General features: G+C 35.9%; 1 protein-coding gene across 40 annotated transcripts in view; it reads left to right on the forward strand.

Annotated features, from left to right (window-relative positions):
* LOC107322457 (uncharacterized) overlaps positions 1-23,673 on the forward strand; it is a 416,365-nt gene that overhangs the window by 186,197 nt on the left and 206,495 nt on the right. For 31 of the 40 annotated variants that reach the window (XR_014938941.1, XR_014938924.1, XR_014938907.1 and 28 more), the window contains one exon: positions 8,694-8,746. The exons of 1 other annotated variant lie outside the window; for it this stretch is intronic. Coding sequence is in view for 5 of the 39 variants with exons in the window: in XM_085527609.1 (XP_085383735.1) it covers positions 12,050-12,064 (15 nt within the window). In the remaining 34 variants the exon portion in view is untranslated. Of the gene's footprint in view, positions 1-100; positions 298-8,693; positions 8,747-12,029; positions 12,065-14,975; positions 15,058-19,694; positions 19,767-23,673 lie in introns of those variants that run through there. 8 more of the 40 variants (XM_085527609.1, XM_085527601.1, XM_085527617.1 and 5 more) reach the window with 4 other exon arrangements.

A 23,673-nucleotide genomic window follows, 5' to 3' on the forward strand; every position in this document is an offset into this window, starting at 1 on the left:
ACAGAAGGTTCGATATTCATTCGATCGATGACTGAAAAGGCACAATGGCAAAATCGGACGGACTTCTTTTCAAATACAGATCTCCGATGTCCCCCTACAGTCTGCAGTCGCGCGGCTGGTGGTGTGGCACAGACGGAGCAAGGGTTACATCAAGGCTGTTCTCTGGACCGTGCAAACAGTCTAGACCAATGACCTGCAGCATCGTGCCCTTTGAAGAAGAGGCAAGTTCGGTCACGACGAAGAAAAATCAAGGCGTACCCCTTTTAACAATAGGGAGCAGCTCGTGGCTGCAAAGAGGTAAGCAGGGGTAAGCAAAAAAGGCATCTGCTTCCATGGTTACAGGCCAAGCATGGGAACCTTGCTTTTGAAGAGGGACGGTTCTCAGGCTCCCTCACAGGCTATGTCATGCATTATAAGCAAAGGCAGGTTGAGCTGAAATCCGCAGAGTTATTTCAGAGTAAAATGATACGCGAGCACATGGCTGTTAGCAAAAAAAAAAAAAAAAAAAAAAGTCACATGACTGTTTAGAAGCAGGCTTGCACTGTTTCCGAGTGGAGAGCCTTTCATATGGGGCATTTTCTTCTTCGTTGTTTTTGTTTTGTGTTGGTTTGGTTTTATTCTGTTTTGTTTATCCGTTTTGCTTTTACAGCTAACCAAAAGAATTGAGAGAACGTTTATGCAAAACAAACATTAGTTTGATACACAAGATTCTGGCTGTTCTCCTTCTCTAAACTAAAGAAGGTCAAGGGTCAATGTTTTTTCATGACAGGGCCGCAAATCCTTTTGTTAAAGTAGATTTAGCAAATGTAATTTAAAATAAGATTTTGATTTTTGTCCTAAGTGCACATTATTATAAGTTTGACAGAGCATGAAAGTAATTATTTTCTATTTCTCGGCAGTAACTTTTTTGGGGGCTTCTAATTCTAATCTTTTGCCAGTTTTATGTATTTGTTTGTTTGTTTATTCATTTTTGTATCTACAGTGCTAATTTTTAATATATGCACTCTCTGTCAAGACAATAAAAAGTCCACACAGGAGTCAATACATTAATAGTCATACATTTTTCAGGGAGAAAAAAAGATTATCTGCAGGTTATAGGTGGTGAGAATGTCATCGGTGGATGTCAGGCAGTGGTGTAACCATTAACCTTTGAGAATAGTTGTGTTTGTACTTTATTTCTTTTTGCTTTGCTGCTCCTTCAGCTGCAGCGTATTGTATTTCCTCTTGAAAATCTTAAGTGCATGGTGTGTTTGCTTCAGCCTGTCTGCTTATTTTACTAATTGTATTTACTAAATGTCTTCTGTGAAATTTTAAGTCTACGTAGTAGTCTAGGAACTTTGATGACACTGTTTTCATTGGAATTTTACACTCAAAAGATTTGTTTTATGACCAGCAGCTTCTGCTGTGTTCTGTACGTTCTGTTCTGTTACCAACTCCAGCATTTGTATTCTTATTACCAGAGCATGATTAATTTTACTCTATTTATTCTGGTTAAAATTGAAAAGGAGAGGAAGATATCGGGAGCACCACTGAACAGAGTTTGAAGTTTCAGGAACACTAACAATTATTCCCTTCATTTCCTTAAGTATTTTTCTGCTATTTAATAACTATAGTTTTCTCTTGTACTTGGTAGAATTTGTAATGCTATTTCATAAATGTAATTACTATTTATGAGCATACCAAGTGGAGTAGTTTCAGGTGTATTCTGAAGTTGTGCAGAACTATAGGATGGTTTGATTTAACCCGAGACTGGGGACAGCATAGCAGAAACGAAAGTGTATGTGTAAACCAGCTGTAGTTTGTCTCTGAATAGTGATGGGCTTATTTGGAGGAAAAAAAAAAACAAACTACTTGGGCTACCTCACTGACTTGCAAGCCAAAATTATCTAAGACAGAAACAAAAAGTGTCAGATAATATCAACATGCCAAATAAGCAATTAAATATTAATAGCAAGAGTAGGAAACCCATTATCTTAAAACGATCATTGGATTCATTGGATACATTCTGGATAATTTATATCCTGCATATTAATTCAGTTTTCAGATTGTCTTTGACATGATTTCAAATTGTATCTTTTCTACAGGAGGTCCATTAACTGGTCCCATTAGCTTTAGAGAAAAATCTATTTGCTGGTCTTTTGTGTAAGCTGTTACACGTAATATGACGTGGTATTCTTGCTGAACTATGGATGCACGTTAATGATGATAAACATACGCATATATTTTCTTCAGTTAGAAATTCATACAGTATACAGAAGTGCTGTACCTTAGGCTCTGTTTAGACTGTGTAAGATTCTCTTAATTTTTGTTTGTTACTTCCAACAATAAGTTAAAAGATCCATTTTATATGGACAGCATTAACAGTACTGAATTCATTGTTGTTGCATTTGGTATCCAAATAGTGTCTGAAATTCAGCAATATAATGGCAGCAATCTCTTACTCTCATGCTAATAGCAAGATGAGTTTTACTGGGGGGGAAAAAATAGGAAAAAATAAAAAATAAAAGGAAGGAGGAAGGAGGAAGGAGAGGGAGGGAGAGGGAGAGAGAGATTTGCTCCTGGAAGGAAGATTTATTTAAATAAAAGGTCTCCCTCTTGTTCGTCTGTTCATTTTAATGTAATTGATAAGAAAGTCATCTCTAGATTCACAGCAGTCTGCACAATGTACCAAGGGGAGGATCTGATCTTAATTATATTCATGATCATCTCTTGAAATAATTAGTCTTCTCCTGTAAGGAGCTGAGGGTAGAGCGTTGCAATGAAAGGCATACAGGAGAAAAATAGACACATATGATAGAAGGTGCACCTCTATTAGCAGTGCAAATATGATTGCAAAGCCTGTAAGTTTATTTCTCTTGTTGTAGGATGAATTTTACCATGTGTTGATGTGTTGCTTACAAGTATGTACAATCATGGCCTATTTTCTGTTTTTGACCCTGAAGTTCTAAAAAGCCATACTTTATTGGGCTGTTGCTTTGGTGATGTGTCAGCTTTGCAGCTAGATAAAGCTCAGGCTACCAATTGGAGGCATTTTACTCTGTTAAAGTATGCAAATAGTTATTACACTGATACTTCTGTTTACTTTTCTCATTTGAACATTCATTTAGATGAAGCAACAAACAATCTAAATTTCTTCTCTTGAATACCAGGGCTGTAAGGGTTGCAAGAAGCAACACTATCTTCTAAACTGTCTTGTAACATTTAGGCCAATTCAGCTTGTCTAAAAAAAGGGAGTCAACCACTGGTTCTGATAAAAAGAAGTGATTTTGTGGGGTGTTTTTTTGTTTTTTTGTTTGTTTTTCTTTTATATCAGAGATGTCTCCTGAATGTTGTGAAGGGTTGTGTTATGCATATTCAGTGTAATTTTTGGCTCTGTTGTCTGCAGACTAGTTCCTTTGTTTTCACGAGATAGGTGGACAGACTTAGTAGCACAGTACGTTGCAGACTAGGTTGACTGTGTCATCAGTTTTAGAGGAATTTTAGTCTGAATAACTCACTTAAATTAAGAGAGGTACCACTCCTACCAGAATGGTTTATTTTCCTTGTCTTCCAACTGTTTTTCCTCCCTGAAGAAATAGAAAAAAAATATGGAAATCTGTGAACATAGCTGATCCAATGTGGAACATCTGGCCTATGAAAACTTAGGCAATTGAGTTAAAGTCTTTATAACAGGCTCATTTATTTCGAGTTATCCTAGTAAGCCTCTTTTAGAAAAAAAAAAATAATGAAAAAAATCCAAAAATCCCAAAGACATAAACACTCCAAAAGGACTGTGCTCTTTTTGAATGAAGAGAGGGATACCCTAGTTTGGTATAATCTCTAGGAATCACAGAATCATAGAATTGCTCAGGTTGAAAAAGAGAGATCATTGAGTCCAACCACAACCTAACCATATACTACCCTAACAACCCTCTGCTAAATCATGTCCCGGAGCGCCACATCCAAATGGTTTTTAAACATGTTCAGGGATGGTGACTCAACCACTTCCCTGGGGAGCCTATTCCAGTGTCTAACTACCCTTTCCGTAAAGAAGTGTTTCTTACCCCCACGCAACTGAAGGCCATTTTCCCTCGTCCTGTCACCTGTCACCAGTGAGAAGAGACTAACCCCACTCTTTTTGTAAGCACTTTTCAGGTCCTGGAAGAGAGCAGTAAGGTCTCTACTCATTCTCCTGCTTCCCAGACTAAACAGCCCCAGTTCCTTCAGTCTCTTCTCATAGACCATATTCTCCAAGCCTTTCACAAGCCTTGTTGGCTTTCTTTAGACCTGCTCCAGTACCTCAGTGTCCTTTCTGAATTGAAGTGCCCAAAACTGAACAGAGCATATTGGCACTTTATGATGATATGCAACAGATATTGAAGTCATCATTACAAGGTCAGGTTTTTTTTGTATTGCACTTCCTAAGAATCAACTGGATAAATTAAAGGGAGTAAAAATAACAGTCATAGGAGAGCATGGGTTATGGTTTGTTTGGTGATACAAGAGGAGCTATAGTTAACTGAAATGAATGCAGAGATACCTTTTTATTTCAAGGTTTCTGAAATGATGCCAGACTGAATCATCGCCAAAAGCCCCTTGGTTTGCCCCTGTAGGATCGTCCTTTTCTACATTTCCTTAGTAAGAAAGAATTCATCCCTATCTGTGGAACTGCTAAGAACAAGGCCTCAAGGAACCTCATTTAGCAAAAAACCATTAAAGCCTAAAATTGCGTTGATTGATTGAATTTTAGTTGTAGGTGAAAGTCTCTAGGCTTTTTCCCTCAAAATGAAGGCACCTGATAGATAAGTTAAGCCAGTAACTGTATTTGAATGTGCCTTACTAAAAACTTGAATTGATTAATTTAACTAACTTAAATATACAAAAACAGTAAGTCTCTCTGGATCTTGAAATTCTTCTTGGTCTATGACAACCATCTCAAAAAGCCTCAGAAAATATGCTGGAGTCTTTGCTCCCTGTTTGAGTTTCCTTCCAAATGCTTTGAATATGAATAACAGATGCAGGATTAACTCTGAATCAAATGACCAGAAAGACATATTTTCTCACTAACTGGCATGGTTCAAGGATGTTTTGTCCTTGAAATGGAAGTTAGTCTGATTCCAGAAATATCTAAAATGTGTCTTCATTTCAGTACTGTCATTTCCCAAGTATGATATTGATAAGCAGACATTCCGGTTATATTCTGCTTATAGAAAAAGAAGATTTAGCATTATTGAAATAATGTTAATTTGAAGTAAACTGGTTTTTTTTTTTTTTTTTGTAGCTTTTTAACAGAGAGATGTAGAACTGCAGCAATAAGTTACATTCTTGTGTAGACCCTGGCTAATTTAAGACCACAGGCTTTGTGATATGATCCCATGGCAAAAGTATTTCCTGCAGAGAGATGATTATGCCAAACTGTCAGAAGATGCATCATCTTAATGCAGAAAACAAGCATTTCTGGAAAAAAAAAAAAAAAAGGCCCTGGCTATCTTTTACTTTTCTGATATTTTCAGAAGGGCATCACAGAGATACTTCTTATGTAGCACATGCTTTCTATTCACTATCCTCTTGGTATGCTACATGACTTTATGAAATATTGAACAGGGCTTGCAAGGGGCAAGAATATATCTAAGTTAATGTTGGACCTGCTTTTCAAGCATCATGTTGTCTGTGAAATGACTGTATTTTTTCCTTCTTTGATTTCTTCTGAAGAGATATTAATAGAAGAGGTAATTCTCAGAATAAATATTATATATAGACTTGCCTTTGATAAAATCATTACATCCTGTTTAGGTGTTTGGGCTGAGAATTTCTCCTGTGTTTGTGTTTGTTGAAGAACTCTGGAGGATTTACGTTACAGACATGAAAGAACTCTAAAGAAATCATGTAATACTTGTATGTTCATGAATAAAGAGCCTTGCAAAGTAGGACAAACATGCCAAGTTTGTAGTTAGCAATATGTGAAAGAATATGTATCAGAATGCAAAATGAGAACAGTCATAAAGAAAAGAGTAACTTTGAAAAGGTCAGCATACATGCTTAACAAATGCAACTGTCAAAGACCTGTTTATGAGAGTTCTGGCCAAAGAAAATAGATTTTTCCTAGTGAAATGGAAAATCTGATTATTTTTGCTTTATGAGAGACATGATGACTGATAGTTTGACATTAAAAAGAAGTAAATCCAAAATTAGATCTTGAAGAAAGTCTTTCATATTTCTGAGAAGCACCTGGGTTTTTGTGTCTAAATCAGTGTTCTGTGACAGTTTTGATGGTATTCCTTCACTTGTTCTTTCTAACTAGATGGTCTTATTTTTAGGGCACACTGTTTAAATAATAAGATTAAATAATGTTCTTTTCCCCTATATTATCTGAGTCTTCTCAAAGTTAGATTACAATCCATCTGTCTTTTGTTTACGGAATAAGATAATTCAAGAAATGCCTTTGCTGATTGGACTAATGGCCCATCTATCCTCATGTGTCTTCATGAAAGTGGAAGTAGGACATTCAATTTAGGGAGAGTGTGTGGTCCTCTCAGCTTTCCATGGTCCATTTTCCTCATACTCTCTTGGCATCCACTGTTTTTGGATTAGCAATGCTCCAGGGGACATCCCTGCCTGCACCCTTCAGTATCTATGGCTTTCCTTTTTTGTGTAGCTTGATTTTATTCTTTATTACATACACACCAAATATGATTTTCTCATTTGTACAAACATCTGTGAACAAAAAGTTATGTTTGCTAGAATTTATTAGGAAAAAGTATTAATCTACACTTACATTTCTAGGACAGTAAATACAATTTAAGGAAAAACATATGTAGCAGAAGCACCATTCTGGCAAAAGAAGTTTAGTTGATGCAGTAAAAAATTCCCTTTTTGTTATTAAGAAATTGCATATGGTACCTTCTCTTTCTTAATAGGTTTCTCAAGAAACAGAATGTTACTTTCAGCAAATATGTAGGATTTTCAGATGGGAAATCTTTTTGATTCTGAAAGCTCTATTAGTATTAAATGCAAGTTTAAAGAAGCACCTCAACATATTCACATTGATAGTGTAGGCATATTTGCAATATAATTACTGTTATTTCAATAAGTGCAGCCATGCATACAGAATACCTTCTAGGTTCAAAGTGGTGGCATATGAAGCTGAGTCTCCTGTCCTAAAGGCAATAATATTTCACATTCTCTTTCATAAAGGTATCATTTCTTTCATCTTGAAAACAATTAGGTGTGTGTGGAAAAACAAGCCCAACTCCCTATTGGAAAGCTCCTCCAAACACCAATGCCTTGATAGCTGAAAATCTTTTTGTCTGATTTTCTGCTGGTTATTCTTGCCCCATCTCTGTTCTTCAGACTGAACAATTTTTCTCCTTCCCTTGTGCTTGTAATGCTCTTATCTCTCCCATGGTACACATTTTCTACTGGCTCTACTTTATTGAAATTAAGCTTTTGGTTCTCTCACTATAATCTCTCCCTTCCCACTACTCATTTCAATAGCCTTCCTCTATGTTTGTTCCAGCTAAGTGCATACTTCCTACACCTGGGCACTTTGAATACTGGGCAGCTTTCCTAGCCAAGTTGTTGCAGTTCCTTACATGGAAATTTTAATAATTTTAATAATTTTCTCTCTCTCTCTCTTTTTTTTTTTTTTTTCCCCCTGAGATCTAAGTACATTTCAAAATGAAATCTGGTTAATAGACACATCAGATTGGTATCTCAGTCATTTTGGATGACATTCATCTTACCTGGTTTTGAGCACCTCTGAGCTAGTCATCACAGGCCCCTTTTATAATCAAAGAGACACTTTACTGTATGATTAATCTGATCTATTTTTAGTGATTCTGACTGCATGAAATCTGCTGTGCCCTACAAATACTCTTCACTGACCATGCCTAAACAAATATCTCATTTAGAAACATCTATCATCTATACTAGATCATCTCAAGAGCTTATTTTGCAGTTCATTAATGTTATCAGGTCCTTCATTTCTTTAAAATCACAGGGTTTCAAATAACAACAGAAACAATAATTACCACAGTAGAGTAGAGTAGAGTAGAAGTAGAGTAGAGTAGAGTAGAGTAGAATCATCATGAGTAGAGCCCATACACTTCGGGGGTAGTACTGACCTGGTCCAGATCCTGAGCTACCAGGTAGGATAGGATAACTAGGGCTGCTGCTAAGTAAAATTAATATGAACCTTTGTGTCCTAATGTATCTTCATGTTACAAAAAAATAATTAAATCTTGACTTTATTTGCATATATAGCTCAGCACATTACTGAATGTACAGACAAGAAGATATTGCATGATATAGCATGATAAAATATGGTGAAGTCTGCAAGATAGCAGGCAGTGGAGCAGTGACATAGTTCTGGCCTGCAGCCTACTACTGCCTGCCTTGCTGCAGCTGTTGGGCAGCAAGGCTGGGAGTGGGGCTGGCCAAGCCAAGTGGAGGAGCAGCCAGGCAGGCTGTGCTGTGGTACCAGGTCTCAGTATTGCCTGTTGACACCTGGCAATTCCCCTAAACCTGTTAACTTGCTGAAGGTCATCAAGCCTTGAGAAAAAGAAAAATATATTTTTTTATCAGTGTATTCTGTAATATGCTTTATATCGCTGTATGTGTTTCTTTGAAATTGAGTTAAAAAATGAAGCGAAATTCAGAGACTGATTTATTGCATGAATCTATTATCCTTGTTTGATTATCTGTGTTTCTTTCAGGTGTCCACCTGCTGTTTGCAGCGGGATGATTTGTATTGCTTCACTAACTGCTGGTAAGTCCTTAGATCATTATTTAAAGTTTGTTTTACCATGTCACCACCTACAAATTCAGGTGCTTCCTTTGCTGGCAAAGAGATGGGTGAGACTCCCATTGCCTCTGTCATGACTTCTACAGAATGTAGTCATAGTGTTCATCCTTACTGTACAGGGCTGGCAGGGTGCTGGGACCACAATGGAGGCACAGTCAGACCTGCTGTGATGGCTGGCAACCATGAACCTGCCCTGGCTAAAATGGTGCTGCAGGGCTCAGCAGCTTTTTCTAGACCAAACATAACTGCATCAGCAGCACCAGATCTGGGTCTACCATCTTAGTGCTGTTAAACTGGGTGGAAGTTTTGTCATAGTCTTTTTCACTCAGAAGAAAATTTCACCTTAAGTTTCTAAGAAATATTTAATGGCTATCTGCTTGCTTGTGGGAAGGCTGACATTGTCTTGATGTGATTCAAAATACTCTTCCTTTAAGGTGTGACTAATTACCTCATTCCTTAAATGGAGAGCCGTAGTGTTTAAAAAATCAAAGTGCACCACTGACCATGTAGTTAAAATATAAATTGTTTGTATTTTGTTTTACTAGTAATCCTTTGTATTTTGTCTTTGAGGCAGGAAATGTTTATTTTATTTTTTAATCCATTATAGAAAGAGTTATTAATGGCCAAAACAAACTGTCTGAATTTTGTCTTTTCCGTGATTTCAATTTATCTGGCTATCTGACTGTTATTTTCTGCTGGCACCTATTGATGGTGGTTCTTTTCCCATGATCATTGCTACATCAAGTCAGCTGAAAAAGATTTGAGATCTCCTCTCGGTCTTCAGGTTTTATTACTCTTCTTTCATCTCATTCTGTTTTTCCCATATCCTTTTAAAAATATGAAAGAATTTGTAAACATTACTCTGATTATTACTGTTACTGCAGTTGGAGGAAAAAGCAAACCTCTGTAACCCTTACTTTACTGTCCATTTACTGGCCAGGACCTTATTTTGAACTGTAGATCATAATGCTTCAACTGTACACTTCAGCAGTATGTCTTTCAGTTTGTCTTTCTGATCTAAGGATGACTTTTGAGTGTGTGGTTTTCATACAAATTTTGCATTCTCCAGTTAAAACCATTTTGGCCAGGTTCACACTTAATATTCCTTGCTACCATTACTTTTCATCTTTCTTCAGATGTTAGAAATTAGGATTCTTCTCATGGTTCCTGCTGATGTTAGTATGGGATCTCAGAATAACAAGCCATAAGGAAAGATTTATGCAAAAGTCTTTTGAATGATTCTATATCTACAGTTATTCTTCAGTTGAGAAGATTTTGATTTTGAATGTCAGGCATATAGTACACATCCATGTAAACTGGACTTATGATTTTTGATGTACAAAAGGGGTGAAAGATGAAAAGTGAAATACTTGAGAATAATTGCCATAAATGTGAACTATAATTATGGGTAGCTTCTAAATGTTGAATTAGTAGAAATTAGCCATATCAATGAATTCTCAAAAAGCACAGAATCACCAGCAGAATTAAAATGAAGCAGGTGATAGTGGTCTAGCTTTTTTCTATGAAAGAAACACCAGACTTTGTGTCAATGGCTTGACATTTTTTTCATTTTCTTTCTCTCTCACAGACTTTACAATCCCCATTTCTTTTCTTCTTGCTTCCATTTCTTTCCCTCCTGCTTACACTTCCCCCTTTTACAGTGAATTTTTTGTTAGACCTTATCCTTTTTCTTTCATTTTTGATTTTTCAGAGATCAGATCTTCTCTTTTACTCTCCTTGTTTTCTCTTACTAATTTATTTTTCCATAAAATCCAGGTAATTTTTCTTACTTTGTGGACTCTTCATCCTATCACTGTACTTACTTATTTTATCTGTAGGAGGAAAGTTTTCTTCTATGCTTTCTTTCGACATATAAAATTATAAGAAATTATAAAAAATTATAAGGAGAAAAGAATCTGAATCTGTACATGGACAGTGGTGGAAGACAGCTGTCCAAACAGGCTGCATATTTGGACATAGATTTATTGGAAGATAGGTCTCTTTTATTCAATAGAATGTGTATTTTTCATATTTTCTTGGCAGTCAGCTGGGAGCTAAACATAAACCCATATAATCATTCTGAATACTAGTAGTGGTAGAACAAGAGTGAAATCCTCTTTTTATAATATATGACATTTTCTTCTGGAAATTTTCTTTCAGAAATAAGGAGCAGTTAAAAAAATAAAAAAGTAAAGAATAAAGACCATGCTTTGTCTGGAAACAGTGAATGAACTACTACTAAAAATATAGTTAGTTTGGAAAGTAATGTCCCCTATTTATTTCCTTGGTAACTATAAAGGATATGAGGAACACAATAATAACATTTGATAGAGCAGATTCTCAGCTAAAAACAGCACTCCTTTTCACCACCATTAGCTGTGTATTTTCACAAACAGTGTAAAAAATTTGACAAGTGGAGGTGACTCGCTGTCTCCACAACCGAAACACACCATATCCACGTTTTGATATCCATAAATATTTTGCAAGCATCAATTAATGTCAGTGAGCACAATTTCTTTCACATGGAGGAATTCAGTGACATGCCTTTGCTTCATCCACACTTCCGTGTCAGATGCTACTTTTCTCAGACTGCCCCTCTGCTGTCATCTATCACAGAACAACAAAATGTAATGGAATATTGGCAGGAAGGTTCAACCTCTGCTTTTGTACATTCTCCTCTGATGTTGTGGGCCAACATAATGAAAAAGGAGGCATTAGTTTTGGAGTAGCCGTCCCTCATATGTTTTTCGAATAGTCCTTTTCCACCAGGTTGCATTATTTGCACAGTTACTGCCTTATGTGGGGAAAAAACCTCTTCTACTCTTGTCAGAAGAAGCTGTAGTTAGATTCCACACTGAAGAAAAAACATTGCCTATTGTAATACAGTATGTGCTGTCTGCATTATTTTTGTTGTAGATGATACCTTTAATTCCTTCTAATTTAAGAAGTCTGCTCACTCTCTATATTTGTTAAACCAACATAATGAAATTTTCCATTTGCTTCCATTCTGTAGAGCCTTTTAGTTATTTTCATTACTAGTGTATACTGTAGAAGTTCATTATAGTGTTGAAAGTAACCTAGTCATTTGGTATTAAAAAATATTCTTGGAAAAAAGCAATGACTTGAAGTAACACATCTGCATTACACGAATTTGACAGAATTACAGTGTACAGTAAAAATAACAATATGGAATGATCCTTTTTTCTGGTTTTTTTTTTTTTGTTTGTTTTTGTTTTTTTTTTTTAAGCTTCTGGAATAACTTGATCAATGTGGATTTTAGCTGTAAGTAGAAAACTTTATTCCCCGTCTTTTTTTTTTTTTTTTTTTTTTTTTTTAATTAAACAGAAGGAATCTGGCATAACTTCATATGTAGGAAACAAAACAAAACAAAGCAAAACCAGCATTTCTTTTTTTAAGAAAAAACCCAAATATAAAGAATGGCATTGTTTGCTGCACATGTGGCAACGTCTGGTTCATATTAAGTTGAAGTTACTGCCATCTGGTGGTGAAAATAGTACTACATCAGTGCAACTGAAAGCGATTCTGTTAATGTTTCTTTCTCTGGGAAAGAAAAGGAAACCTTGAGAAGTGAATATTGTGTGTCTGTGCACGTGTGTGAGTATATATATGTATATATATGTATATATATGTATATATATACATAGAGAGAGAGAGAGAGAGGCAGGGGTATGCGGATATATATAAAGGCATAACTTGGCTTTTGAGTATATTTTTAAAAGACCTTGAAAATATTCGAAGATAAAGAATGGACTGCTGAACCACAGATTAGTCAGGAGTATGAAACTGTGAAAGAAATATGGAAAAACATAAGAGGTAGACCCACAAAATGTAAGCTGTGATATTATCAGAGCACCCATACTTTGGGTTTAGGTTAATGCATGTAATCATGTATGAAACTTATCCCCAGAAGATTCCTTTTGTACAGTAGGAGTTTTTATGTTTCATGCATTTTTTTGAGGGTAGCTCATTCTACGGTAGAGATCACCACTAATTATTGCTGCAAAACACCTGAGCTGGCTCTGTTTTAATGTTACATTCCTTACTTAGACTTTGATGCAGTATATTTGTTCTTCTGAATCTGGACATGTCTTTGTGTTGCCTGTTACCTGATTTCTGAATGAACAGCCCAACAGGAATGGATTTTTATCTTTACTGATTCATGTATTAGTAGAGTCTGTTTGGCATCTTACAGTTATTACGCAGTAACTAATGAAGAGATATTCAGTTTGAGACAATGACAGATAACTAACTTCAGTAGTAAGCTGTTCAGTAATCATATAAGTATACTAATTTGTGTCCAGAACTTGTTCTGCTTTCATTGCTTTAGTGTTGGAAGATCTTTGTTAAGTTTAGGTCTCTTTTATATACAAGTATAAGTAGGCTTCGTTCTTGTACATGGTGTTTTCTGCTGCTAGAATGCAGTAGAAGTAGTCCTTTGCACTTAATCTGAAGAATAAATTGTCTTTTTCTCTACTAAGACAGCACTGTAATAGGTTCATAACAAAAGTGTATCTTCTAACTACCATTCTCTGATGTTGAGAGTCAAAGGCAAATTGAGGGATCCAAGAATCCCGCATGATGCATAGTGGCTTACTCAGCATCCATAGCCCTCTGGCTGCATTTTTATCTCCTGATGGTAGCTCAGATTTTATCAGCAAAAAGTTGCTGTTATTGGTTAAGGTAAGGCTAGAGGAGGTATGTATGGCTTCAGCATTACTTAACCATGGGTGTCTTCTGACTCTCAGTATCACATAATATTGAGAAAGAGTTGACATGGGCTTGAAGAGAAACTCTGCACTCCGAGTCCTGTCTAGAATGAATTGCGAAGGTTCACTTGACTGAAAAGATGTGCTTTCTATGTAGAGGAAATTTCCATCCCTATCCTACACTGAGAAGCTTACGTGATTCTTGGTTCATACATTTACAAAATACTTGATCAAGTCTTTTGCTCTTAGCCACAAAAATTCTATTTTCAAAACAGCGGGTGAACTGGTCCTACAGTTTGGTAAATTCTTTCATCCTTCTGTCTAATTAAACAAAAAACCTAATGACATTGGTTTTCTGCACAGCTTTTAGAGGTTACTGAAATGGTTAAGTATGACTGCAGATATTTCTCATCTCTCATCATTCTTGTTTATTTTGTTTAAAATTCTTTTTCACTTGGTTGGATTTTTCTGCCTGTTGTAGTTTTTTGTTTGTATTTTGTCTTCTTCCTTTTTTTCTGAACTCTCTAGGAGTCGGAGTCCTGCCCAGATAACATCTTTCAAAAGGAACACCATTGACCTTGTAATCCTGTCTTTCTGTTTTTAAGACTACATATCACATGCAGGTGTCTGATTTCTTCATAGGTTTTAGAGGAAGTACTTTTTCATGACTTTGCAATGTAATTGCCTAATTGTTTTTCAAGGAGACAGACACTTTTCTCACAGTAAGTCTCTTACGGGAAAGGTTTGACAGTAGTAGTTAGAGCACTGGATGGTACATGATAACATATTAAAGGAGTACTCCAAACTCAAGCCCACAGCTGCTTACCAGAAAACCATTTGGTGCAAAGAGCTCTTTCTGACTCAGGCTATTTTGCAGGAGGTTGAACAGCTTTTAGAAAGAAAATCATGTTTGATTCCTTTTTCCAGCCCCCACTCTCAACATAAAGTTTACTTTGTGCTGTATAACAGCAGTTCCTAGGTTAATTAGCTATTGATTAAAAAACTGACAGTTTTTTTCTTTTCGCTACTGCTGATAAAATGACCAACTTATAGCCATTTATTTTGAATATTGGTGTTAATGAGATTCAAGCTTTCTGGAATTTCCTCCCCACTCTCCACTCCTCACGTATAGTTTTGTATATTTATTTATATTTCCTTGGGATTAATAAGCAGTTTGATATCTATAAAGTAATTGCTATCTGTGCTGAAGATAAGTGAACTGTAAAAGAGAAGCTTTTTCTAGTGAAAGATGATACAGTGCAAGACAAGGCTAGAAGGATGCATCTTCTGTAGACAGTCTGTTATGATGCAATCAGAGATTAACGTTATATGAATTAATTGAAAATGGAGAATGCATTAAAATTTCTCAAATTTAAACTTTTTGAAGCAAAATTGACTTTATACATATTATATCCTTACTTAATGAGAAGTTGATGCAGAATTTACTCTTCTACTTGATTATGCAGGAAATCTGAACAGATCATCATAATGATCGTTGAAAATCTATGAGGGTATAGATGCTTCTCTCCAGGAACAGTCCACTAGCTGTGATATTTCTACTTTATGTTTGAATCACCATCCTTGGAAGCATGTAGGACTTGATACAACCATGACCTGCTCTCATAACATCTGCTTTGAGTGAATTATTGAATTAGATAACATCCCTTCTACCTCATTTATTGAATTATTTTTTGATGTGTAATCTATGCTTCTAGATGCAAGACTGTTCCCATATACTAGAGATTTAAGTTAAAGATATTACTTCTTCCATTGAAGGTGATGAGTGACTGAAGTTGCTAAAAGAAATGGCCTAATTCTGAGAAAGAAAATCACTACAATTGACTCATCTTTTGCAAACCGCAACTTTTTATTGTCTTGTCTGCTCATTCTTTCTAAGGATAGTTCCGAGTGAAGATAACAACTTTCTATGGAAGTTGAGTTGCAAAACACAGTTCTTTTCTTTGTTTGACACAAACATAGATGTATGTGTACTTATTAAAATGATATAATAAAAAAGCTTTATCAAAACATTGTATTTTACTTCTCATCCTTCTCTAAGGAAGAGAGGAAAGAAACCAACCATGACAGAATCTCCTTATAGCTTTTAATGAACTACTGTGAATACTGAGATAACCTGGTTCTAGAGGTAGTAAAATGTCCACATACAATTAATAGAAGAAAGATTATCTTCAAGGATCCTGCTTTCTCCTTAAACAAAATAATTAAAATATTTTATAATTTTCAGTGTATCTGTTCTGTTTCTTAAAATCCTATGCATTAGAAAGCTGAAGGTCAGTATAATGAAAATAATATTTTCTGAAATTACTATGCCGTCATCTCTGGTTTGGAGGCAACACCCTCTCTCTGGGGGTAGAGAAGTGATTTAGTCTAGGAAACGAAACAATTTTGGCTGTTCTTGAACAAATATCCTCAAGTAAAACAAACTTCTATTAACTTCATGCTGTACTTGTTCCTATTTACTATGGGAACTTCAAAACTCAAGTTTTTCTGAAGTGTTGGTTGGTTGAATTAAGCAGCACTTATTAACCTGACATTATGTTTGCTAAAGATGTGGTTCGGTTACATTTTGGGGAACACTGGTTTCTACATATCCCACCATGTTGATATTACTTTGTGTTTTGCCCTTCCATCTAGAGAGGTACACAGATCTGATCCACAAGAAGCTGGCCCATCTTATCTTTGAATATAGTCTTGATTGAAAATAAGCAAAGAAGTACCAGTGAACTATGTAGTGCTTATGTAATGTTTAATTGATTGATTATAAAATTGATATCTTGTGAAGCATAGCCAAGACAGAGAGCTGAGTTACAGTTAACCTTCATTATTATGTTGTCATTCAGTCTTTAGCTTAATCACGGCACAGATCCAGAGCTGTGTTTTTGTATCTCAAATCTCACTGCTGTATTAATGTGCTTGTATCAATTACAAAACCAGCTTGCATCCGCAAAGAGTTTAGCTGCTTTTATGCTGTGTGAAGCTCTAACAAGTAATGAATTTAACAGGCTCCATGCAGAGTTTACTTGCATGCCTCTACTTATCTTCTCCAAAATAAGGAACACTGAAAAGTGTTATGCAGAGGAAAGTCCAGCAAATACTATCAGTTTGGACTGTGTGTCAACTGTCTTGAATTCATAGTAAGTCCATCTGATGTCACTATTACTTCCATTTCCAAAAGATATTAGGTTAGGTGTTGCTACTTGTCTCTTGGCTAGAGCTGGCAAACTCTAAGAGATCTGATTTCACAGCAATGCCACTTCTCCAAAATACCCAAACTGAACAGAGCACTCAGTTATTTGAGCACAGCACTGAAACCACACTGGCAGAGTCTATCTGAATCTGAACTGCATGGTGCCTGGTTCTCCGCTATCCAAATGTTCACTATTCTGTGGGGGATGCAGAGCTAGAGCTTTCCTGTATTAAAGCCAGCTGTGTGGAGCTACATGCCTGAGTCGGCAGTGTTCTTCCCATTCTCTCTAAAGCTATTTATGTTACTCTTCACCATTTCCCTTCCCTCTTTGCCCTCTGAGTCTCCTCCAGTTTCTGTGGAATACAGGCTCCTGTCACCTTGGAAAACAGAATGAATGCTGCTGCAGGGATGAGGTAACTGGATGGCTGTAGTAATATAGCATAATAATGAAATTCCTAAATTTTTAATAATGATTATGGTTAAAGGATTGTCTTCAGGATACAAAACTAAAAGTCTAGTAAAAGTAATCTAGAATGTTCTTTATGCTTCATATTGGTATGTCGTTTATGTTCTGCTTTAAAATTGCTGAAGAGATGATACAGGATTGCTTGTAATGCCTTTTTCTGTGGCATTATACTGTGGCAGGGTGTGCAGTCTCAGCTTTCTGTGATCTGACTTCCCTTCAGATAACTGCTTAGTGGTGTTCAGAATTAGATTTTCCTTGAAGAACATATAAAATAAGCAAGCTTAATTTTCCACCTTATGTTGTTTTTGTTAAGGAGTTTTAAAATCTTCTACTCCATGTTGCAGCAAACATTGCAGTTCTCTGAAATGGAGTTAAAAAAAAAAAAAAAATTGAAGGAAGGTAGACATTTGTTTTGGAGTGTGTTTGATGTGTTGGGCTCACAGCTGCACACCGCTTCTGCTCAGGAGTGGGCTGGCCCACACAGTGCCAGCTACTGAGAGTTACTGCCATCTGAGGTCTCTACAGCATGTCAGCACACCTTCCCTGTTGAGAAATTAATTTGTGCTTAGAATGGGTCATTGGTGCCCTTGAGAGTTAAATCCCCTTCCTGTGCCTGCCATGTCACTCAGGTCGTATTTGTACTTCATGTGCATACCCTTTTCATTTCTTCCTTGTTTCCTGGGTGTCTGTGGGAGGCACATGTGGCTTCCAGTGCAGTGTCTGTGAACTCTCACAACACACAACAACAGAGGTGTGTTTTGAGTGCACATATATGGCATTAAAAAAAACAGTGCACTGAAAAACAGCAGTCTGTGAGAAGTGTATTTTGTGTGCTCTAAAATTAACTGACCTTGACAATTTTGTGCCTGTTAAACTGAAGAAATACTAATGGCACTTTTATATTCTAGGGTCTCACATACATATGTGTTATATGGAGTGCTTGGATATGCTGTATTTGCCACAAAAACTCCAATCCTTTAAGAACTTAATAACATGGTAGTAAGTTTTAGGTGATCTGAAGAGAAGTGTTATTGTGTGCTATGCCTCACATACTAGCAAATTTCAGATATATCATTGTTTTATTGAAGAATAGTCAGTTTAATTACTGATACGGCATTCCAATTTTGCAAAACTAAAACTATGTCTGATGTAGAAATTAGGTCATTAAGAAAAATGAACAATCATTAACAGTGCTGGGAAGCAACTGAGTTATTTTATGACTACAGTAAGGTGACAACTGCTAAATGGCAGTGTTATGCATGTGTCAAAATATGTAGTTTGTTGATTGATCTCTCCTTCATTCACCAAGAAGTCACAGTATAGAAAGAATAAGAGATTTTGATTATTTGCCCACTTTTGCTGTAGAACTGTTTTATGGAAGACACATGAATTTACAAATCTGATGGCATACAGACTTAAATGTAGTCAAAATAAGAATCAAATGTATTTGGAAGGGGATGTAGAGCTGACCGGTTTAGTGTGATAAGCAGCATGAACATTTAGTTGGTGCAGTTGTTCTTACATTATTTGTAGTTAAAGAAACATCAGCTGCTTTTACACATCAGTGCTTTTACACTACCTAGCATGATGGAAAGAATGTTGGGTAACAGTAATACTAATTCCAAAGGACACTAAAAGTGTGCAGAATATCATGACAAGCCATTGTTGTTATGAAGATCAGCACCAAAGAGACCTTGTCAAAGGGGATGTCTGGGGATATATAAGGAAGGACAGTTCGGACTAAGTCTTGGGCTAAGAATGTTGTATTTGCAACAAAAAAACACATCAGGATAATGTTTGTTAAAGCCAGAGAAGAATGCCTTGATATGATTGAAAAATGATTTTCTGAGAACATGGGAAATGCATTTGGTGAGGAAAGAGAAAGATTATACATGTGGCTAAAAACAGGAAGAAAGAGTGTCTTGCTTATGAAGGCATGGGGGAAAATGAGGGGTCCTATTGGTGAAAGCCAGATGTAAAATGTTTATAAAAAATTGAAAAATGTTTTGTTGTTGGTGCTTTTGAGAGACAAAGCCTGAAATTTTTAGACTCACTGAGAGATAACAGATAAGTAATGTGACAGTTTCATTTGGATAAAAGGAATCTAAAAGATTAAAATGAATGTAGGATGGCATGAGTACTGGATTTGTAAGTTGGCTGTCTCCGTGTTTATGCTACAGAGGTGAGATGTTGTGTATGTTTGCTTTTTCACTGATGTGAGTGATATCTAGCTCACTTTTACTTCATCTGCTTGGAAGCCAGATGGAGTCTGAGAGACAACTAGAAAAATAGGTTTATCTGTACTTGTATAATCTAAGAAATATTCACAATGGTTAAAAAATTTTCTACCTTAACATTATGAAGACTAGGCAAGACCTTTTGAGTAAAACTCTCTTCTCAAATAGTGGATGCTGTTACAAATGGAATCCTGAATAACTGATAATAAGAGAAGACAAGATAGTTTGTTTTTGAACCTCGTGTTATCTGCATTGAGATCGTCTTCATTCACAGATGTTGGAGAGTGGTACAAACAACAAAATATGAGTCAGTACTTGATGGTGGTTCTAAGAAAGAACATGAGAGGTAAGTAGTAATCTTATTTAAAGGATATTTTGTGTCTTCTTGAGGATAGACAGTCCCAGTGAGAATAATAGAATTGCCTGATGCTGGCATTTATTGAATCCTTTTCTCCAGATGATGTTAGTGTAAGTAAATGATAGAGAAGTTACTTGTCTATTTTCAGCAATATTCAGTTTTCAGTTTGGAGCTCTGTTGGCTTCAGTTATTGGAAATGCGTACCAGATAACCACAGAAAGCAGAAGAATTCAGTGTTTTATAAGAAATTGGTTATTCTTCATTCAACTGCATTTGGTTTTGTTTAACTATATTTGAATGCTTTGAAGCTGAGGTTGATACACCAGTACCAAACTCTGAATCTTATTCATCTGGATTAAACATATATAAACTATACATGAGCAATTGTAATCACTTTATTGTTGTTGTTATTATACTTTTTTTGTTTGTTTGTTTGTTTGTTTGTTTTCCCTCTGATAATGATGGCAAAATATCTGGTCTTGGCAAGAATGAGAAGACTACTTTGTTCCTTATTATTGTTTGGCTATCCAATCTATTCTCTGCATTTAACCAAGAATAATATTCCATTGTAAGCTAAGAAAAGAATAGTCTCAGCTGTTTCACTGATGTTTTTGTATTTCTTAAATTTAAACAGATTTTCGTTAGAGTTCTGTAGGAATAACTGGAGTTAATTTATGCACGTATCCTCATGTGACCGTGCAGAAAATAATTGTCATAGATGAGAAATAAGCTGATTTTATAGTCTTTGCTTTGTTTATGGAGCTGTTTCCAGCAATGGGCAGTGCCAGCCAGGATGCTCTCTGGGCTCAGTAAATACGGAAAAGTCAGCTCTCTAATGGAAATATATCAAGACCATTTTGATGAGACAGTGCAAAATGTGATGAGTATGATGTAAATTGTACCTAAAATATTTTAACTTGTTTTGTCGCTGTACTATGGCATGATATACAATTCAGCTGGGTCAGTTGAATCCTGCAGTCTGGTCTCAGCATTGGTTATTGCAGGAGTCAATCAATTGCAGTCACCCTGTTAAGCAGGAAAAGACCTTTGGATGTTCTGTGTTAGCACTAAGGATATACACACGGGACAAATGCCTGAGTGGAAAATGCAGTGGAATATCATATTATTCCTGTTTAATTTCATATATGAAGATAACAAATGTTGTCTGGAAAGGCTTTGGAAGCATTCTCTTTGGACTCTTTGTTGAGTTCAAAGAGTTTTCTTTCTAAAAGTTTCATTTTATTTTCATTTGTGCTATATACAGTAAAAAAATATTCTAAATAACCTACTCTAGATTTCAATTAAATCTTTCCTTATTCTAATATATTTTTCAACACCCTGAAGCATGATTTCCTTTTAGCTCCTTTGAACACTAAGAAACAAACATACTAATCATGAACTTTAATTTCATGATTTTAACTTTTCCCATTTTATAAGTAACATACTTAAAGACTCCTCCATACTTTGACTTCGTCTAGATCGTTTTCTATAATAGCTGGTAAGCATCCTCAGCAACACTGTTTAGTATCTCTGATATGTAAAACAATTGGAGACCAAGCCCATTAAATTCCCCAGTCTAAACAGAAAAATATGAATTGTAACATCACAATAATGATAGGAATGCAAGTAAGACCCATTTTAAGCCATATATATCTGAACACATATCTTCTTTATACAAAAAACTCACACATGAAGTTGTTAATTAACTTTAGAAAATGACTGTGCTTAGTCTAACTGTAGTTTCTCATTGCAGCTAATATTAAGGTCTGAAATTGGTTGTAGTATTTCCGTATATACATACATGTATGTATTTGCTTGTACTCTCTCCTACCTGGCAATTGAAGACTTCCAAGGTTTGAATTACTGTTGTTATCAGAAGAACAGTGAGAAGCAGAAAAAGAAAATGTTGATGAGAATGTAACAGAAAGGGCAAAAACCACCTAGTTCCTTACCGTGAGTGCAAAGATTTCTGAGGCTTGTATATAAGTAGGTTTTAGAAGGCAGTTTACAGTTTCCTCTAGTTAAGAATGAAATTGCTCTGAAACTGTTTCAGTGGTATAACACTAGCCACAGTATACTGGAAGGAGAAGGTGAGTGTGTGTTATATGATCACAACTTTTTAAGAGAAAGTGCTGAGAGCTGACAAAACAGTTTTTTTATTTTTATTATTATTATTTTTTAAATGAAAGTGAGTACAGTTAATCTGTGTATACTTCACTGACAAGGTTCCACATGTAGGACTACAGCACAGATGGTGTAAGCAATGAATACTTATGTCTGACTGTAATTGATCCTATCAACAATGACATACCTTTAACTGGGTTGTATCACTTTACGTCACATATGGTTAATTAAGTAAGAAGTGCCCAAATACACTAAGGAGATTTTTATGTTTATACTTAGGAAAACAGTCTAGACAGGTGTTAATGTAAATGAAGTTAGTACTTGTCAAAGGTGAAATTCTCCATATGTAGCCCTGCTTCAGTCTCCAAATAAATACACTTTTGGCTATGTCTATATTAACAAGTAGTGAGGAGCAATAGGAGCTTATCTGCTGAATGAAACAGTGGTGAGGAATTTAGGGACGCAAGGAGTTTGCTTCAGTCTGGTTCTGTTCGAGTCCCTCTGAACAAATGTATGGAAGCAGTTGGAGAGCACTACTAGGTGTAATTTTGGAGGTTGTCATTTGGTATAGATTCATTCTTTATATTTAGAACCTTGAAAAGTATTTTGGGGAGCTAATCTTTGTTATACACAAATCAGTGCATGCCCTTCATTTCCAACATATTTCAACCTCAACTAAAGATTTTCTCCCTTAGATAGTTCCTTCTAGAATGCTTCCTAATAAGCCACCACATTCATAAGTCATTGTAAATATGAAGTCATCTGTCCTATGACAGTCTAGCAGAGTTTCATGAAGTAGCATTAGTGCAATTTTTCTACATGTACATGTATTTGGTTTGGCCTTCAGTTGAGGAGTCAGTCTTCTGCAAAAGCAGTTCTGGAACACTGTACTTCCTGAATGTTTTCTTGATCACACTTTTCATTGAGAACCACACTTACTCTTTCCTTTCTTCAGCATGAAAAGAGATCTAGCAAAAAGAATGTGGTGTAGTAACAGTTTTGGTCCCTGAGTTCTTCTCCATCTTTGTGATTTATTTGTATCAGCTCTGATCTTGGTATTCTTGCATTTTACTCTTCTCTTGAAACTTTGTCCAGTCATTTTTCAGTCAGGTTACTGAATACTCTACTCAGATCTGAATGGGCACCAACAGGTGTCCAGAAGCAAATCTCAACTATTTTGTGGGACTCACCTGCAATAAATGCTCTTGGGAGTAAAATAACTTCTGAACTACACAAATAACTTCTTAACTACACTGTTACTCTTGAACAGTGGTTCTTTCCAAACAGCTATTCAGAAAAGTATTCTTTTTGTTTTGAAGGAGGGGGAAAAAGGACATGAGTATTCTTCAGTGAGGAGCACTTACTGAAAAAGCAGGTAGCTTCATGAAAAATATTGAATCATAGAAAATTATTCAGAACCTTTCAGACCTGACATGTGTTGCCATTCTAGAAAGATTTTTATTTATTTATTTATTTTCATGCCACCTAGCCCTCCTCTTTAACAACAAAAAATCTCATTCTCATATTGGTGGACAGTATTATTTTTCCTGTTCTGGTATCTTCCCCTCACTTTCAGAGTAAAATCTTGCTTCTGTCTCTATTCCTAGCACAATTGTATGTTATGAAGTAGATCTCCTTTTCACCTCATGTGATTTTTATCAACTTCCTCCGCTTGAAAACATTGCAGCTGCTTGAAAGCTCTAATTTGTCACTGCTGGAACATATTTTGTGGATACATTGCCTAAACTTTCCCATCCATCCCAGGTGGCTG

Source organism: Coturnix japonica, chromosome 1, assembly GCF_054131305.1.
Source record: "Coturnix japonica strain WE chromosome 1, WE-NBRP24, whole genome shotgun sequence".
Taxonomy (NCBI): domain Eukaryota; kingdom Metazoa; phylum Chordata; class Aves; order Galliformes; family Phasianidae; genus Coturnix; species Coturnix japonica.